This window comes from Ascaphus truei, chromosome 3 (genome assembly GCF_040206685.1).
Source record: "Ascaphus truei isolate aAscTru1 chromosome 3, aAscTru1.hap1, whole genome shotgun sequence".
NCBI classification, from domain to species: Eukaryota; Metazoa; Chordata; class Amphibia; order Anura; family Ascaphidae; genus Ascaphus; species Ascaphus truei.
In genome coordinates this window covers 340,582,452-340,597,665 of record NC_134485.1, presented here as the reverse complement: position 1 = coordinate 340,597,665, position 15,214 = coordinate 340,582,452, and the positions used below count along the sequence as shown (strand labels likewise).

Here is a 15,214-nt window from a genome sequence, read left to right as displayed (position 1 = left end):
TATGTGAAAATGTAAACTCAACCTCAGGGATCAAATGACTAGACAATGCATTGCTCAAGAGACAGTGTAGATCGGCCTGGTATTCCTTAGTCGGATCCCGTGGGCGTGTAATATATGATACTAGCTCAGATAGTAGACAATCAGCCTCCATAATAAAAACATTCTTATCCTGTAAGACAATGTCTCCGCCCTTGTCAGCTTGTCTTATCATGAGATTTCCACTCTTTAAGTTCCTGAAGGGCAATAATTTCGCCCGAGATGAGTTATTATTGTGTTTTAGGTTCTGAACACAGTTTTGGTAAATCTCTGTGGACTAAGGAGTAAAATGTTTCAATGACGCTTCCTTTGGACTGATATGGGAAAGAACAAGACCAGGGTTTAAATGGGGTCTTAATAATGGAACAAATCTCAGTTCCTAGGTCTGCAGGTGTTAATTGAGAACCCATTGATGAAGTCTCATGCAGAGAATACTGATCTACATCTGATTCTGTCCATAATGAAGTAGAAGTGTCCGGCAGAACACTTGTACCAGTTTGAAAAATAGGTAATATATCATTATTCATATTTTTAATTTTCAAAAGAAAATGTATTTTTAATGTGAGTTTACGGACAAATCTACTGAGGTCCACAAAGACTCCAATAGAATCAGAAGTAGCACTAGGGCAGAATGAAAGAACCTTATTAAGAAAATCTATCCGGAGGTTCCCTCAGCTGGTGGTGGGCATTTTGAAGTGTTACCGCCACACAGTTATAAAGAAACCTTTGTGATTTCTATTTTAATCCATCTTGTAAGTGGGCATTGTCTTCCCCTCTACTTTTTATAATAAATCCAATTTTGTGGTAATGCACTATGGTTGTGCGCTGTTCTCTCTTTTTTTTTTCTAAATGTGTGTGTATACAGTTTTTGTCGATACACCCCCAAAATCAAAAGGGATTATGCCACACCTTGATTTTTATTTGGGGGAGGGGGAGAAGCGGGTAATTATACCTCCTATGATCAAGTGGTGATCATGGACAGTACCCAATTCATAAAAAATCAGGGCGAGGGGGGCGACAACACTATCACATGTAAAGATTACACGGATGATGTTGCCAGGGTAATCCCCAAAATAAATAAAGGGTCATTCCTTAGTTTGATTTGGGTAACTTGTATATCTGCTCATAGCAATGAGATAACCCGCTCCCCTCTCCTCCCTCCTCCCCTCCTCATTGCACTAAGTGTGCTATGTGCCAAAGGAGGTGGTGAAATGATCAGATTTTCAAATTTAAGGGCTCAAAAACACAATTTTGTTCCTACAAAATTTATATGGTCATCCATGATTGATGGAGGGCAAAGTCCTCATCAATCAAGTGTATTTCCATATTTCAGTAAGTCATTGTTCATGAGGTCTTATGAAAATCAACTCCCTAAACACAAGTGGCATATAAATGTACATTTACATTGTTTGAACACTTTCTATTTCACAAGGTCCCACAGGCACCTTTTTACTTGCGCTCTCACTCATTTAAGGTATGCTCATATTTGTATGACGTCAAAGTGCACCCCTAATCTGGAGCAACAAGATCTGACAAATATTTCAATGTAATGGTCCTAGACTGGGCTAATGGACGGTACATAGCCAGCCTTTGTATGACAGTTCAAAGTTATCCATCACAAGATACGCTGGTTGTCTTTCTGAAAATATAAGCCGTGTCTGGGTGCATCATTGTTTAGTTACTGTAATTACATTAGAAATTTGCAGTGCGTCAAAATCTGTCTAATGTTACATTAACTAAATAAAAAGGAAATGCATTGAATGTTATATTTTCTTTAATGTAGACAAATTGACCGTTTTTATATTGTGTGAAAAATAAATAATGGTATATGGGTTACTAGGATACATCACAAAACTGGCATGTGATTTTTTGATAATGGCAACAAAAAGGTTAATGTGCTTTCTTAATGACCAGGCTGGAATATATTTTAAATACAGGCAGTCCTCGGATATCCGACACAATGCGTTACTCAAAATGGCGTTGGATAGCGAGATGTTGTAAAGCGAAACACGTTTTCCCATAGGAACACTATTTAAATTAAAGGTTCCGTTCCTGAAGGCATTTTTAACACTAAAAAACACCAAATATTTTACGCAGGCAATAAGATATGCAGCGCACACATAAATTATATAGTGTATATACTGTATTATATATAACATAATAAATAATATATTATATAATATATATATATATATATATATTATAACGCAACAGAAAAGCATCCTTGTAGTAAAGCACACGGGCATTCCAAGAGAATGATAACAAAACAAAATTTATTAGTATAGAGATAAAAACAAGGGGAGAAGGATTAAAAGAGGAGGGGGACTCACAACTACCAATACATGTATTCCATGAGGCAAAAGCACATAAAAAGGTCAAAATAATCACCAAGGGTTATCAACATAAACACCCAGGATATATAGACACACAAACAATGGTGGCTTTATTGCAGGCATGTATCTGTCTAGTTACACAAACTGCAGACTTGTGCACAAGACGTAAAAGATTGTCTATGTTGAAGCAATGAATGTAAAGTAAAGGCAATGATGCCTAAGGTGATTGCAGAGTGAGGAATAAGAACATTGCATCACAATATTTAAAGCTGCAGATACATCACCAAATAAGCGTAGATGTTAAGGACCAAAATACGAATGGCAAGAGCCTCCTGTACTGGAAAGAGGCAGGGGTTCCCCTCCACAGACTCCCACTCCAACGCGTTTCGACTAAAACGGTCTTCTTCGGGGAGTTTTTCCAGGAGATTTTTCATTTTTCTCTGGGAACTGTATTTATAGCCTGAGATATTATATATTCATCAGCCGGGCTTCCTACAGTGTCTCTATTAGATAGACAGACATGTTAGTCAGCTTATTGCTCAGGTTTGCGCACAGAGGATCCATGCCATGTTTTAAAATTCTGTGCTATCTTTTATTTTGTTTTGTGACATCCAACTAATAAAATGTAGTTTTGAAATTGCTTTTGGTATACCTGAGTGCTATCCTTTTGGGCTTCTTTTTTTGTTCAAATATTAATTGGCCCTATTTAGCACCACTGACATACTTACTCAGAATATATGTCTCTGTCAGTCTATTGGTTACCTATATCGTGCAGTCTTGTGGATTCGGGGTTCTTTCTTTTATATGTATGTATGTGTGTGTGTATATATATATATATATATATATATATATATATATATATATATATATATATATATATATATATAGCAACTGTAAATATTACTGTATGTTCATTTGCATGTCTTAGACAGGTCTGCAACCCTGTCTTTCCCCATTGTCACCCAGCATACAGCTCTTCCACTGCAGCAAGGGATTCTGGGAAATGACATGCAAATGAGCACTCAGTGCCACCTTTTGTCTCAAGCTCGTATTACACAAGCCAATCCTCAAGCCAATGCATGCTGTTTTAAACACAGCGTTTAAACAGAGGCTGGGATGAGATGCAAAGCCATTAGACCTACTCACATACATGTTTCAACCTTGATGGGTATCATCAGTGTGAGGCTGGTCTTAATGGCTAGAGCAGGTTTGAGACTAGACTAGGTAATCACCACTGTCATTAAGGTTATGGTGGGTAAAAAAAGTGACAAAAAGCCTCCACAGTAAAGCATAAAGCAACTGTAAATATTACTGTATGTTTATTTGCATGTCTTAGACAGGTCTGCAACCCTGTCTTTCCCCATTGTCACCCAGCATACAGCTCTTCCACTGCAGCAAGGGATTCTGGGAAATGACATGCAAATGAGCACTCAGTGCCACCTTTTGTCTCAAGCTCGTATTACACAAGCCAATCCTCAAGCCAATGCTTATATATATATATATATATATATATATATATATATATATATATATATATATATATATATATATATATATATATATATATATATATATATATATACAGTGTTCGACAAATCACCCAAAAATCTACTCGCCCAACCAAAAAATCTACTCGCCACCTAGTCCCTCCCGCCCCCAACCCCACCCCTAGTCCCGCCCCCAACCCTAGTCCCGCCTCCAACCCCGCTTTAAAATAAAATATATAATTAAAATACATTTAATAAATTCCTAGTCATAACAACATACGTTTTTGACATAAATGTATTTATTGTATTACATTATACTACAATTAGTTCTTGTTACGTGTGTGTGTGTGTTTGTGTAAATGTCGGATCTAGAAATAAAAGCCAGGTGTGAATGACTAGTTTCCTGAACCCCATAACCAGTGTCTGGACGTCCCCACTTCACAATATCTGAAGCAGCAATCCCGCCTGGAATCTTACCTGATCCGCAGTCCCTCAATGTCCAGGTACCATCATTCCCGCAATGTTATACATTGGAGGGGAAGTGTTCCCTACCTGTCTTCTGATGTCTTCCGTGTGAAGCTTGAGTCAGATCTGGAAGACAGCAGTATAGGTTATTTCGGTGTAGTATAGGGCAGTTAAGATATATAGGGTAAATAAGATATCCAGATCCAGAGTGTGGGGGCGAGAGAGAGAGAGTGGGGGGGAGAGAGGGAGAGTGGGGGGGAGAGAGGGAGAGAGTGGGGGGGAGAGAGTGGGGGAGAGAGGGAAAGAGTGGGGGAGAGAGAGGGAGAGAGTGGGGGAGAGAGGGAGGGGGAGAGAGAAGAGAGACTGGGGGGGAGAGAGGGAGGGGGAGAGAGGGAGAGAGTGGGGGGGAGAGGGAGAGAGTGGGGGTGAGAGGGAGAGAGTGGGAGTGAGAGGGAGAGAGTGGGGGAGAGAGGGGGAGAGAGGGAGGGGGAGAGAGAAGAGAGGGAGGGGGAGAGAGGGAGAGTGGGGGTGAGAGGGAGAGAGTGGGGGTGAGAGGGAGAGAGTGGGGGAGAGAGAGTGGGGGAGAGCGCGGGAGAGGGAGAGAGTGGGGGAGAGAGTGGGGGAGAGAGGGAGAGAGTGGGGGTGAGAGGGAGAGAGTGGGGGTGAGAGGGAGAGAGTGGGGGTGAGAGGGAGAGAGGGAGAGAGTGGGGGAGAGAGGGAGACTGGGGGAGAGACTGGGGGAGAGGGAGAGTGTGGGGGAGAGACTGGGGGAGAGAGGGGGAGAGGGAGCGTGTGGGGGGGAGAGGGAGAGACTGGGGGAGAGAGTGTGGGAGAGGGAGAGAGTGGGGAAGAGAGGGAGAGAGTGGGGGAGTGGGGGAGAGAGGGAGACTGGGGGAGAGACTGGGGGAGAGGGAGAGTGTGGGGGAGAGACTGGGGGAGAGAGGGGGAGAGGGAGCGTGTGGGGGGGAGAGGGAGAGACTGGGGGAGAGAGTGTGGGAGAAAGTGGGGGAGAGGGAGAGAGTGGGGGGGGAGAGAGAGTGGAGGAGAGAGGGAGAGAGTGGAGGAGAGAGGGAGAAAGTGTGGGGAGAGAGGGAGAGAGGGAGAGAGTGTGGGGGAGAGAGGGAGAGAGTGTGGGGGAGAGAGGGAGAGAGTGTGGGGGAGAGAGGGAGAGAGTGTGGGGGAGAGAGGGATAGAGTGTGGGGGAGAGGGAGAGAGTGGGGGAGAGGGTGGGGAGAGAGTGAGGGAGAGAGTGGGGGAGAGAGGGAGACTGACTGACTGGGTAGGTGACTGACTTGACTGACTGACTGGGTAGGTGACTGACTGGGTGGGTAGGTGACTGACTGACTGGGTAGGTGACTAACTGACTGGGTAGGTGACTGACTGACGGACTGACAGACTGGGTAGGTGACTGACTGACTGACAGACTTGGTAGGTGACTGACTTGTTGGGTGGGTTGGTAGGTGACTGACGTGGGTGGGTGGGTAGGTGACTGACTTGGGTGGGTGGGTAGGTGACTGACTTGTTGGGTGGGTGACTGACTGACTGGGTGGTTGGGTAGGTAGGTGACTGGGTGGGTGGGTGTGTGGTTGGGTAGGTAGGTGACTGACTGGGTGGGTGACTGACTACTTGTGGTCTCTCTCTCCCCCCTCCCCCACACACACACACACACACACACTCCCCCCTACACACACACACACACTCCCCCCTACACACACACACCAACACACACACACAAACACACTCTCTCCCCCCCCCCTTACTCACCGTGGATCGCTGTGGTCTCCGGTCTCTGTGACAGGCGAGGAACCGGCAGCCCGGGTGTCGCCCTCGGCGGCTGTCACGCGGGTCACCGGGTGGCAGTGAAGGATCCTGACACGGGAGAGAGGAGTGGGGGGGCTAGTGATGCGGCCGGGACATGAGGGCAGCGGCAGCCTCAGCTCAGTGGCTGAAGATGGTGAAGGAGGAGACCATCTTCTCACGACGGGCTGATCCGAGCTGTCACGCGGGGTCACGGAGGCCGGGAGAGATTGGGGTGGGGGGGGCGGATGCCCCGATGGGAGGGGGGGGCACAGATGGTCAGATGGGAGGGAGGTGGGGACAGATGGCCCGATGAGAGGGCGACAGATGGCCCGATGGAAGTGAGGGGGGGGCGACAGATGGCCCGATGGGAGGGAGGGGGGGGGGGCGACAGATGGGGCCGAATCCACAAGACTGCGCACACACAACGTTGCAAAGCATCATAAGAGCGTTGGATAAGCCATTTTGGCGTTGTAAAAAAGAATATAGATATGCATTGCATAGTGTTGGATAAGCCATTCATTGTAAAACGAAGCGTTGTAAAACGAGGACTGCCTGTATTCCTTTATTTTTTTATATTTAAAACATAAGATTTTTCTTTTTCTTCCACAGAAACCAAGTGGAACAGTGAGAAGGTAATTTGTTTTTTGGCTCAGACACTTAAAGTTGAAATAAATGAGAACGGCAGAAAACAATACAGTATACTGGGTCGGAGGATAACTAGGAGGAAAATGTGCCTTTGTCATGAATAGAAGTAAAGACTTATAGAAAGAGGTCACACATTATGAAGGATAACATTTTAGTATTGGAAAGGAGACCTGGGATCACCAAAAAAAAACCATTGGTGAATTAACCGTGTAAATTATGTAGTCAGAAGAAAGCTATGGTAAAGGAGAAAAAATATCTAGGTCATGGATGTTCTGACTGTGGTGGTGGAAAATAAACGCTATGTACCATTTTGCTCTCTGTATTCACCAGTTTACTTACCTTTTTCTTTCAGTCATGCGCAAGTGTTACAATCTCCCATGCCCACGAAGGGTATACACTCTGGAAACTTGGATTCAAGTACCAGGGATTACCTGATGCAGTTCACTGGTAAAGTCTGGAAAGGGAGTTGGATTTAGATGTTTAGAGAGACCTAATCTGTAGAAAATATAACAGTTTTTTTCTTTCTTCTTTAGTCTCTGTCACCGTGAACCATAGAACTGCTAATCCGAATCTGTCGATCTCTGGCAACAAGAAAATCATCAAATATGAGACACATCCAAGAGATCTAATCCCATATCCAGAGAGATTTAATATGAAACCCTTTGTCTTGGGTAACACAGGATACAAATCAGGGAAACGCTATTGGGAGGTAGAAGTGGGTCGTGGGGCATATTGGTCCGTCGGAGTTGCTATGCAGTCTGTACAAAGGAAAGGATCTTTTAAAGTTGAGCCAAAGGGTGGTATATGGGCGATAGGCTTACTTGGTATGGATAACTATCTCGCATTAACTAATCCAGATACTGTGTTGAATGATGTGGAACCGCCTGTGAGGATTGGGGTGTTTTTGAACATGGATGAGGAATGGGTAGGGTTTTACAATGCTGATAGCATGGAATTCCTTTACACTTTTGATGTACCAGGCACAGGTCGGTTGTTACCCTTTTTTTGTGTTGGGGCATTGGGAACAGAGTTACGACTTGTTTTTTAACTTTTAAACTACTACTTCTTTTCAGGTATGGCTTTTGAAAATATTCATATGCCAAATGACAAGAAAAATGCAAACAGCGCACCGGGGATCAGTGATTGAAACAATTTACTCATTTAATATAAAAACAAGAATTCACTATGTCCCACATAGAACCAAATGAAACCCAATTTTAAAAACACAATGATATTTATAAAATCAATAAACTAGATGCTTAAATAAGATGGCCAAAAGGCCACAAAGCACAAAATATACGAACCTACACTTGCAAAATACAGTGCATTAAATATATACCGTATAAAGTATTGTGTATGTGTACACACACACACACACACACACACACACACACAAAAACAGCTGGCACTCCAAGCAAATAATGTAAATCAAGGTGCATGTTCCATAAGTATCAATAAGACAACCAATGCTTTCCAGGCGAGAAAGCAAGACAGCACTCAAAAGGTAAGTGAAAACAATTCGAGGGAGCTAATTGAGCATTCAAGGAGATCCAAGGCAGCAAGCAAATCACAGGTGCGCGGCGGCCATCTTGATTGGCAGAGGTAAGTCAACGTTATATAACATACAGTCCTTGTGCGCATGCTTGTGGGAGGAGGGTGTCCTTCTCTAGTAGGGAATGATGGCATCCTCCGTTGCCAGGTAGCGCGAGCTAAGCGGCCAGTTGCCATGGAAATCAATTGTGGTGAACATCGCGCATGCACGTACCCCAGCGCAGCCAGTCGGGATTCGCCGGCTCAGCACTATAAGCGCGAGTGCCCTCAACGACATGGAATTTCCCTATAAACAAAACAAGTGGGGGAATACCAGTGAGAGAAATATATGGGAATAAAAACAATGCTTCCAGATGTGTGGGCAGCTGGTTACAGGAGAACTAATGTATACTTGGGGGAATCAATGACACTAAGCTACGATGTCGGGTGTCACGTGGGGGTGCAAGGGGGCCGAAAAGTTGGATTTAAGTGTTGCTTTTGTATTTTACTATTACAGTTGTTTGACTTACCTTTTGAGTGCTGTTTCTTGCTTTCTCGGTTGTGTGTGTGTGTGTGTGTGTGTGTATATATATATATATATATATATATATATATATATATATATATATCACACATATTCCCATAAAGCTCAAACTCCAACACCCACCACATCATGAATATATATTTCTGTCAAAAAGAGTGGTAGTGAGCGTGACAAATGTATACTGTACCGCAAAAGACAGGGGTGCCCAATGCTACATCCAATTGACAAAACATATATGGTAATAAGTATAAAGTTAAATACTTCAATAATAATATTTTCTTAGTTATTTAGTTGGATCCTTTGGCCAAAGCATCATAAGCCAAGAAGAATATCACTTGGTTGAAAGGCAGGGGTTCAGACCTGTCTAAGACATGTGAATGTGCCCACAAGTGATATTCTTTATTGGCTATATGCCTACAGTGGAGGTTTATTGTCGCCTTTTTCACCCACCATAACTTAACATGTGTATGGTAAACCTACCCAGCTTGAAAATTGCAAAGCTAGTACAACCAAACTCACACTGATGACACCCATCAAGGTTGAAACATGTCTGTGAGTGGTTTGACTAGCTCTGTAAAGTAATCCCATGCTGTGCTTAAAAGCTGTGTGAACAGCATTGCATTTGCTTATATAGGTTCCATGTGAATGGATATTTCAGGCAAAAGGTGACACATTGTGTGCTCATTTGCATATCATTTTCCAGAATCCATTGCTGCAGTGGGAGCACTGTATGCTAGGTGATAATTGTTTAAGACATGTTAATGTGCTCACAAGTGATATTCTTTTTTGGCTATATGCTAACGGTGGAGGGTTTTTGTCGCCTTTTTCACCCACCATGACTTAAAATGTGTATGATATATGTACAAACAAAGTAGCGCCACATGACAAAAATTAAAAATATATAAACCCACTCTACTTATTAGTCACCCCTAATAGTGCACTAAAGCATGTGAGCACACATATGGGTATTCTAAACACACCACACAAATGCAACAGCACAAGAAACCCAACCAATACAATATTAACGCATAGTAATTTTTTATTTGATAAGAATTATTATTTGCAGATCTGTGGAACAGCCACGGGCATGAGATTCGACCCAAGCTATGCCAATCCGTAGATGCTTTTATAAATATTGTGGTCCTATGTGAATATAGTGAATTCTTGTTTTTATATTAAATGTTTTTAAAAAAATTCAATCACTGATCCCCAGTGCGCTGTTTGCATTTTTCTTGACTTTTGTTGGTGAGACCTCCTCCGAGGGATTTTTTTAGAGGGGGCTAAACCATTTAAATGTAAGTATCTTTGGAACCAGTTGGTACCCGGAGCTGAAAATAACGCAGTTTAATTTTTGGGCTGCTGTGGTTCTCATACGAAAACATTCCTAAATATTTTCCGTTTTCCATTCATAGTGTTGTTTTAGAATTGGCCAAAAAGGCTTCATATCCCTCTTTTTAAATTAACCTTTGCATTTTTGCCGTAATGAACTTGGCATGTGAAGAACTCTTTAATGCCTCAGATGTGGTAGCGCTAAGATCTAAGTTTACCATCACCACTTTAATCTTGAGGAATTAAATAAAGTAGGATGTTGTGACTCAGCAAGAGCAGATAAGGGTTTTGAAAGGTCTTTTATTTTTAGTTACTTACTGGCCCATCTTCACTGAAGGGTGCTGAGCTTTAGCATGTCTTAACTCCCATTCATTTGAATGAGAGTTAGGCTAGGTCCCTGCTGCAGTCGGCAGCCCCTTGCCTTCTACCTGGCTGTCCCTGGTCCCTCCTCGCTCCCAGGCTCACTGCGCACTGTGACGCATCAGCCAGCAGGGGCTACAACAGGATTGTGATCCCATGCGGCGACGAGTCACGTGGTGTGGCAGGGAGCCAATGAAGAGGGGAGATCGCCAGAGCCAAATTCCTTCCCGCATAATTGCAATCAGGGCGAGGGGGATGACGACACTATCACATGTAAAGATCACATGGATGATTAACTGTTTAACTTCTTTCTGTAAAATAAATGCATGCACTGATGTTCCCTTGTAAAAACGGGTCTCGGTTACGCTCTACACAGTTGAAGACTTCAAAATCTCCTCTGTGGATAGTTTTACAGAATCTCGGACATTCCTTTTTGTATAAGGGGGCGGGTTAATTACAGGCATACCCCGCATTAACGTACGCAATGGGACCGGAGCATGTATGTAAAGCGAAAATTTACTTAAAGTGAAGCACTACCTTTTCTTCACTTATCGTTGCATGTACTATACTGCAATCGTCATATACGTGCGTAACTGATGTAAATAACGCATTTGTACCAGGCTCTATAGTCTCCCCGCTTGCGCACCGCTTCGGTACAGGTAGGGAGCCGGTATTGCTGTTCAGGATGTGCTGACAGGCGCATGCGTGAGCTGCCGTTTGCCTATTGGGCGATATGTCCTTATTCGCGAGTGTACTTAAAATGAGTGTCCTTAAACCGGGGTATGCCTGCACGTGTCCTTCTGTATCATGCATTCTCTCAGCTATACCGGTGTGGTAATTTGTGATAATTTCAATGTACTTTCTGTTTTTCGCCAGTAATACTAAGTCATTGCCACGCCCAGCCAACCCGTTTTGGCCACACACCCCCCGCACCTGAAAACAGCTCCTTGCAGATCGCTGTGAAGCGCCGTGCACGCGCCTCCAGGACGCAAGGCGTGCTGCCGCCGCGTGCAACGGGGCCTTAGCCTTAGAGTGTGCTAAAATGTATCTCCCTTTAGTGCATGTGGGCCTAGTAAGGTGATTGTTGCACGAATTTAGTTTTTCATATATACATTATTATTATTTTTATATATATATATCTATATATATATATTTATATATATATAGATATACAGTGGTTGACAAATCACCAAAAAATCTACTCGCCACACAAAAAAATCTACTCGCCACCTAGTACCAAACGTGTGCTGCTTGGGCCAATATTTACTCGTCCGGGGGTTAAATCCACTCGCCCGGGGCGAGCAAATGTATAGGTTTGTCGAACACTGTAGATATATATATAGATATATAGATAACTGTAAAGAAAAGCACAGAAAACAAGCTCCTATGGTGAAGTATGTCTTTATAATGTATAAATCAACACACAAAACTCCAAAATGGACCCTCACAAACGTGCGCTTCTTTTCTTTGCAGTTGCACATTTCTTTGCGGTGGTAGGAAGACCACTCGCCATATAGGAGCAGCATTTAAGGTCTTTCCCATACTGTACATTAATTCTTGCCAAGAACATTTGAAGTATTTTTTTTCCTGTGTGTTTATTTGTGCCTACATTATTTGTATCTTTGTTTCTATTTTTATATTCATTTTCATGTTTATGCTTGTAGTGCATTCATGCTTGTATGTGTAATTTTGGAAATATCCCTTTGGGCTCGTTAGTATTTTTATGTTTTTTTTTTTTCATTACTTTTAGGCGTTCTACAAAAAGTAGATGTTTACTGCCATTGTTAAACCAATCACACCAGAAATGTTTGGGGACTTTTTTTTTTATATTATCCTTATTTCTGTTTATGGTAAAAAAGAAAAATCTTGTATGGTTTGTAAATGTAAGATTGATGGCTTTAATAGGTAGAAATAAAGTTAATCGTGTTTTTTAATTTTTGCTCTCGGATATATTATTCACATATCAAGCTTGATTCATTTTAGGGGGGAGTTCCATTTCAGCTGCCTTTTTGCTAGTGGTTCATTGAGATATTGACTGTTAAAACACTTTAAAATATTGTACAATGGTTTGCAATACGCATTAGAACTGAATGTTTGTGCTTCCACCTCAAATCCAGAAATTTGGTCTCCGTAATTAGCACAATAATTGAGTAATAATCCCCAAAGAACAGGGCATTACTAGCCAATAATGCCCTGACTGGAGTAGTTGAAGGCCTGAGGCCTTTATTTCAGCCTACCCTATCCCTTCACGGCCCACAAAGAAGTTAAAATATTACATGGAGACATGGTTCTCTTTCAGGAAACCCACATATGGAAAATAAATCAACATCTCCTTTTTTAGCAAATTATACCAACACGTGCCTGGGACATTTAAACTTGCAGGAGATGTAGGCACCCCAGATCTGAAAGTAATGTGATTCAGCTCCGGAGTCCCTCTGCTTCAATCCTACTGTATGTACTACAAATAAAAATTAAATTTGAAAGAGCTGTGTGGGGTAGACATAGAGAGAGACCACTTCTCTCTGCACTCTCTGAGCAGCTCTTCCAGACTGGTACAGCCTGGTAGAATTAACGCAGTGGGTCCCTGTAGGCGGACGCTCACAGAGGTATGCAAGGGAGACTGGTTATGGTGAAATTAAATAAGGCTTTTATTTCGCCTGTTTCCTTAACATCAGGAAACCATCCAAACAAGGGGAAAACAAAGCTTCTATTCACTTGGCAGTATTTCTAGTGAAATACTATGCAATCCACCACTCCCTTTAGATAAGCATGTCTCCCAGCCCCAAACATATAGCATGAAATTAACAGATATAAAAAGTCTTATAAATGAAAGTCTTATCTGTTAGCTGGGCTGCTGTAGGGGAAGCTTCTCTGCTCTCTTGGAACCGCACCCTTGTGTGCACAGGAAATGTCAGGCTCCAGGTTAGAATCTTGTCCCCTTTGTCTTGTGGTCAGCTTGTCGCTCAAGACATCTGCCCTTCCTTGGTTCAGCCCAGTTGTGGACTAAGGAATCTCTGCTCTGTCTCCAAGTTCAGCTCAGGTGTGAGCTAAGGAGTCTCACTTCCTGTCTCAAAATACAGGCTTTTCTAAGCAATCAGGCAGGTGGTGTTTGTTAATTGACTACCAGCAGTTAACCACCACACTGCTGGATTAGAGGCACATTACCTGAACAGGGATAACTCCCCTGTTACAGTCCCATTTAGAAGCAAGGACCCCCATTCTCCCTGCACTGGGCTGTGATCGCGCTGGCCGCTGTCTACCAACTCCAAGTGACGCGCAGGGTGAAACGGTATCCTGCTACATCTGTAGTAAGTTCCGGGAGAGTCTCGGAGCTATCTGCTCATTCTGCCAATACATTTTTGATACCTAGAATCCCTGGTTTTCCCACTTTTAGCACGCAAATTTTGTCCAAAAATTATTATAGCAACTCTGATACTTTAATATGTCATTTGAAACGTAAAGTCCGCAACAATTTCCTCTGGTGTCTCTTTACTCTTGTGCTCTATTAAAATGCACTTTATTTCTCTTTTTACCTTGATGCCTAAGTATCTCAATACCTTACCTAAGATCTATTCAAATCGCATTCCAATCCTAGAACCCTCCCTACCCATATGGCCCATGCAGCAGCTGAAAAACAAAACTAGTCACTGACTACCTACAAAAATGCGGACTGAAATACATATGAGGACTCTCCTTTAACTTCATCGCCACTTTCCAGGGAAGGATACGTGTCCTGATGGCCCTGGGAGATGCACCTCCGCTCTGGGAGAGTCGACTTGCCGCCGATGTTGCAGGAGAACCGACCGGCGGGTTGTCCCATAGCAGAGTGGGCCCACTACCTTGCAGAGAAAGATGAAACCTAGTAGACAAAGAACGGGGCTGTGTCCCAGCTCTGCTAAGGGGGGTGCCCTCCCGTGGAGGGGTTGAGACAGCCGGAATCCCAGATTGAGCAGCAGGGGCTTCGAAGCGAATGAAGGTACTTCCTGACCTCTTCTCCCTCCCCCTGACAGCCTACAAAGACACTGCATGTGCTCCGCAGGGTTAAGAGTAAATCAATGGTATGTAATGTATATGGTTACTGCTATAGATGCCTAAATTAATGCCGCCAAGATGAGTGCTGCCTTCCCAGGGGCCTCACATCCTCACACAGTGTATTTTAGGGGAGGAATGGGTTGGCCTACTCACCCACCTACCCCTTCAGGCCACTTTCGTACCAACTGGTAACCCAAGTCTTGGGAGAGGGATATCCAGCCATCTATCCAAACCAGGTCAGTTGGGTGCTACCAAGACCATGGCCGATCAGGGGTAAGGGTTGGGGGATAACACCTCCTTTCGGCAGACACTCGCGTGAATGGACCTAGTTGACCTGTGTTAGTCTGCTATAAACAGAGTTAAACCTTCTAACTCAGGCTTTGCTGGGTGGGGCTTAAGCGTGGGGAGAACTGTCCACCACGTATGATGAGGTTGCCCCTCAAGCTCACAGTTATCTAGGTTAATTACCTAATGTTGATTTTTTTATTAGACATCATGATCTAAGTGTTTATATGAGTTTTTTTCACTTGGGACACCTATTTGGCAACAGATCCCTATGTAAATTAAGTTACACTAAAATCTATTTTAGTGTATTGGAGCTGCTTTGGAGGAGAATCATTACTTTACCCAGCAGATTATATAGTTTGGAAACG

The 15,214-nt window shown here is 43.3% G+C and overlaps 1 protein-coding gene across 1 annotated transcript in view; it reads left to right on the top strand.

The window, feature by feature from the left end:
• Window positions 1-12,463, top strand: part of LOC142489976 (E3 ubiquitin-protein ligase TRIM39-like) — a 42,004-nt gene extending 29,541 nt beyond the window's left edge. Inside the window, 4 exon segments of the mRNA XM_075591669.1 lie at window positions 6,731-6,753; window positions 7,119-7,213; window positions 7,300-7,760; window positions 7,762-12,463. Coding sequence (XP_075447784.1) covers window positions 6,731-6,753; window positions 7,119-7,213; window positions 7,300-7,760; window positions 7,762-7,821 — 639 coding nt within the window. The 3' untranslated portion in view covers window positions 7,822-12,463.
• Window positions 12,464-15,214: the final 2,751 nt, after the last annotated feature.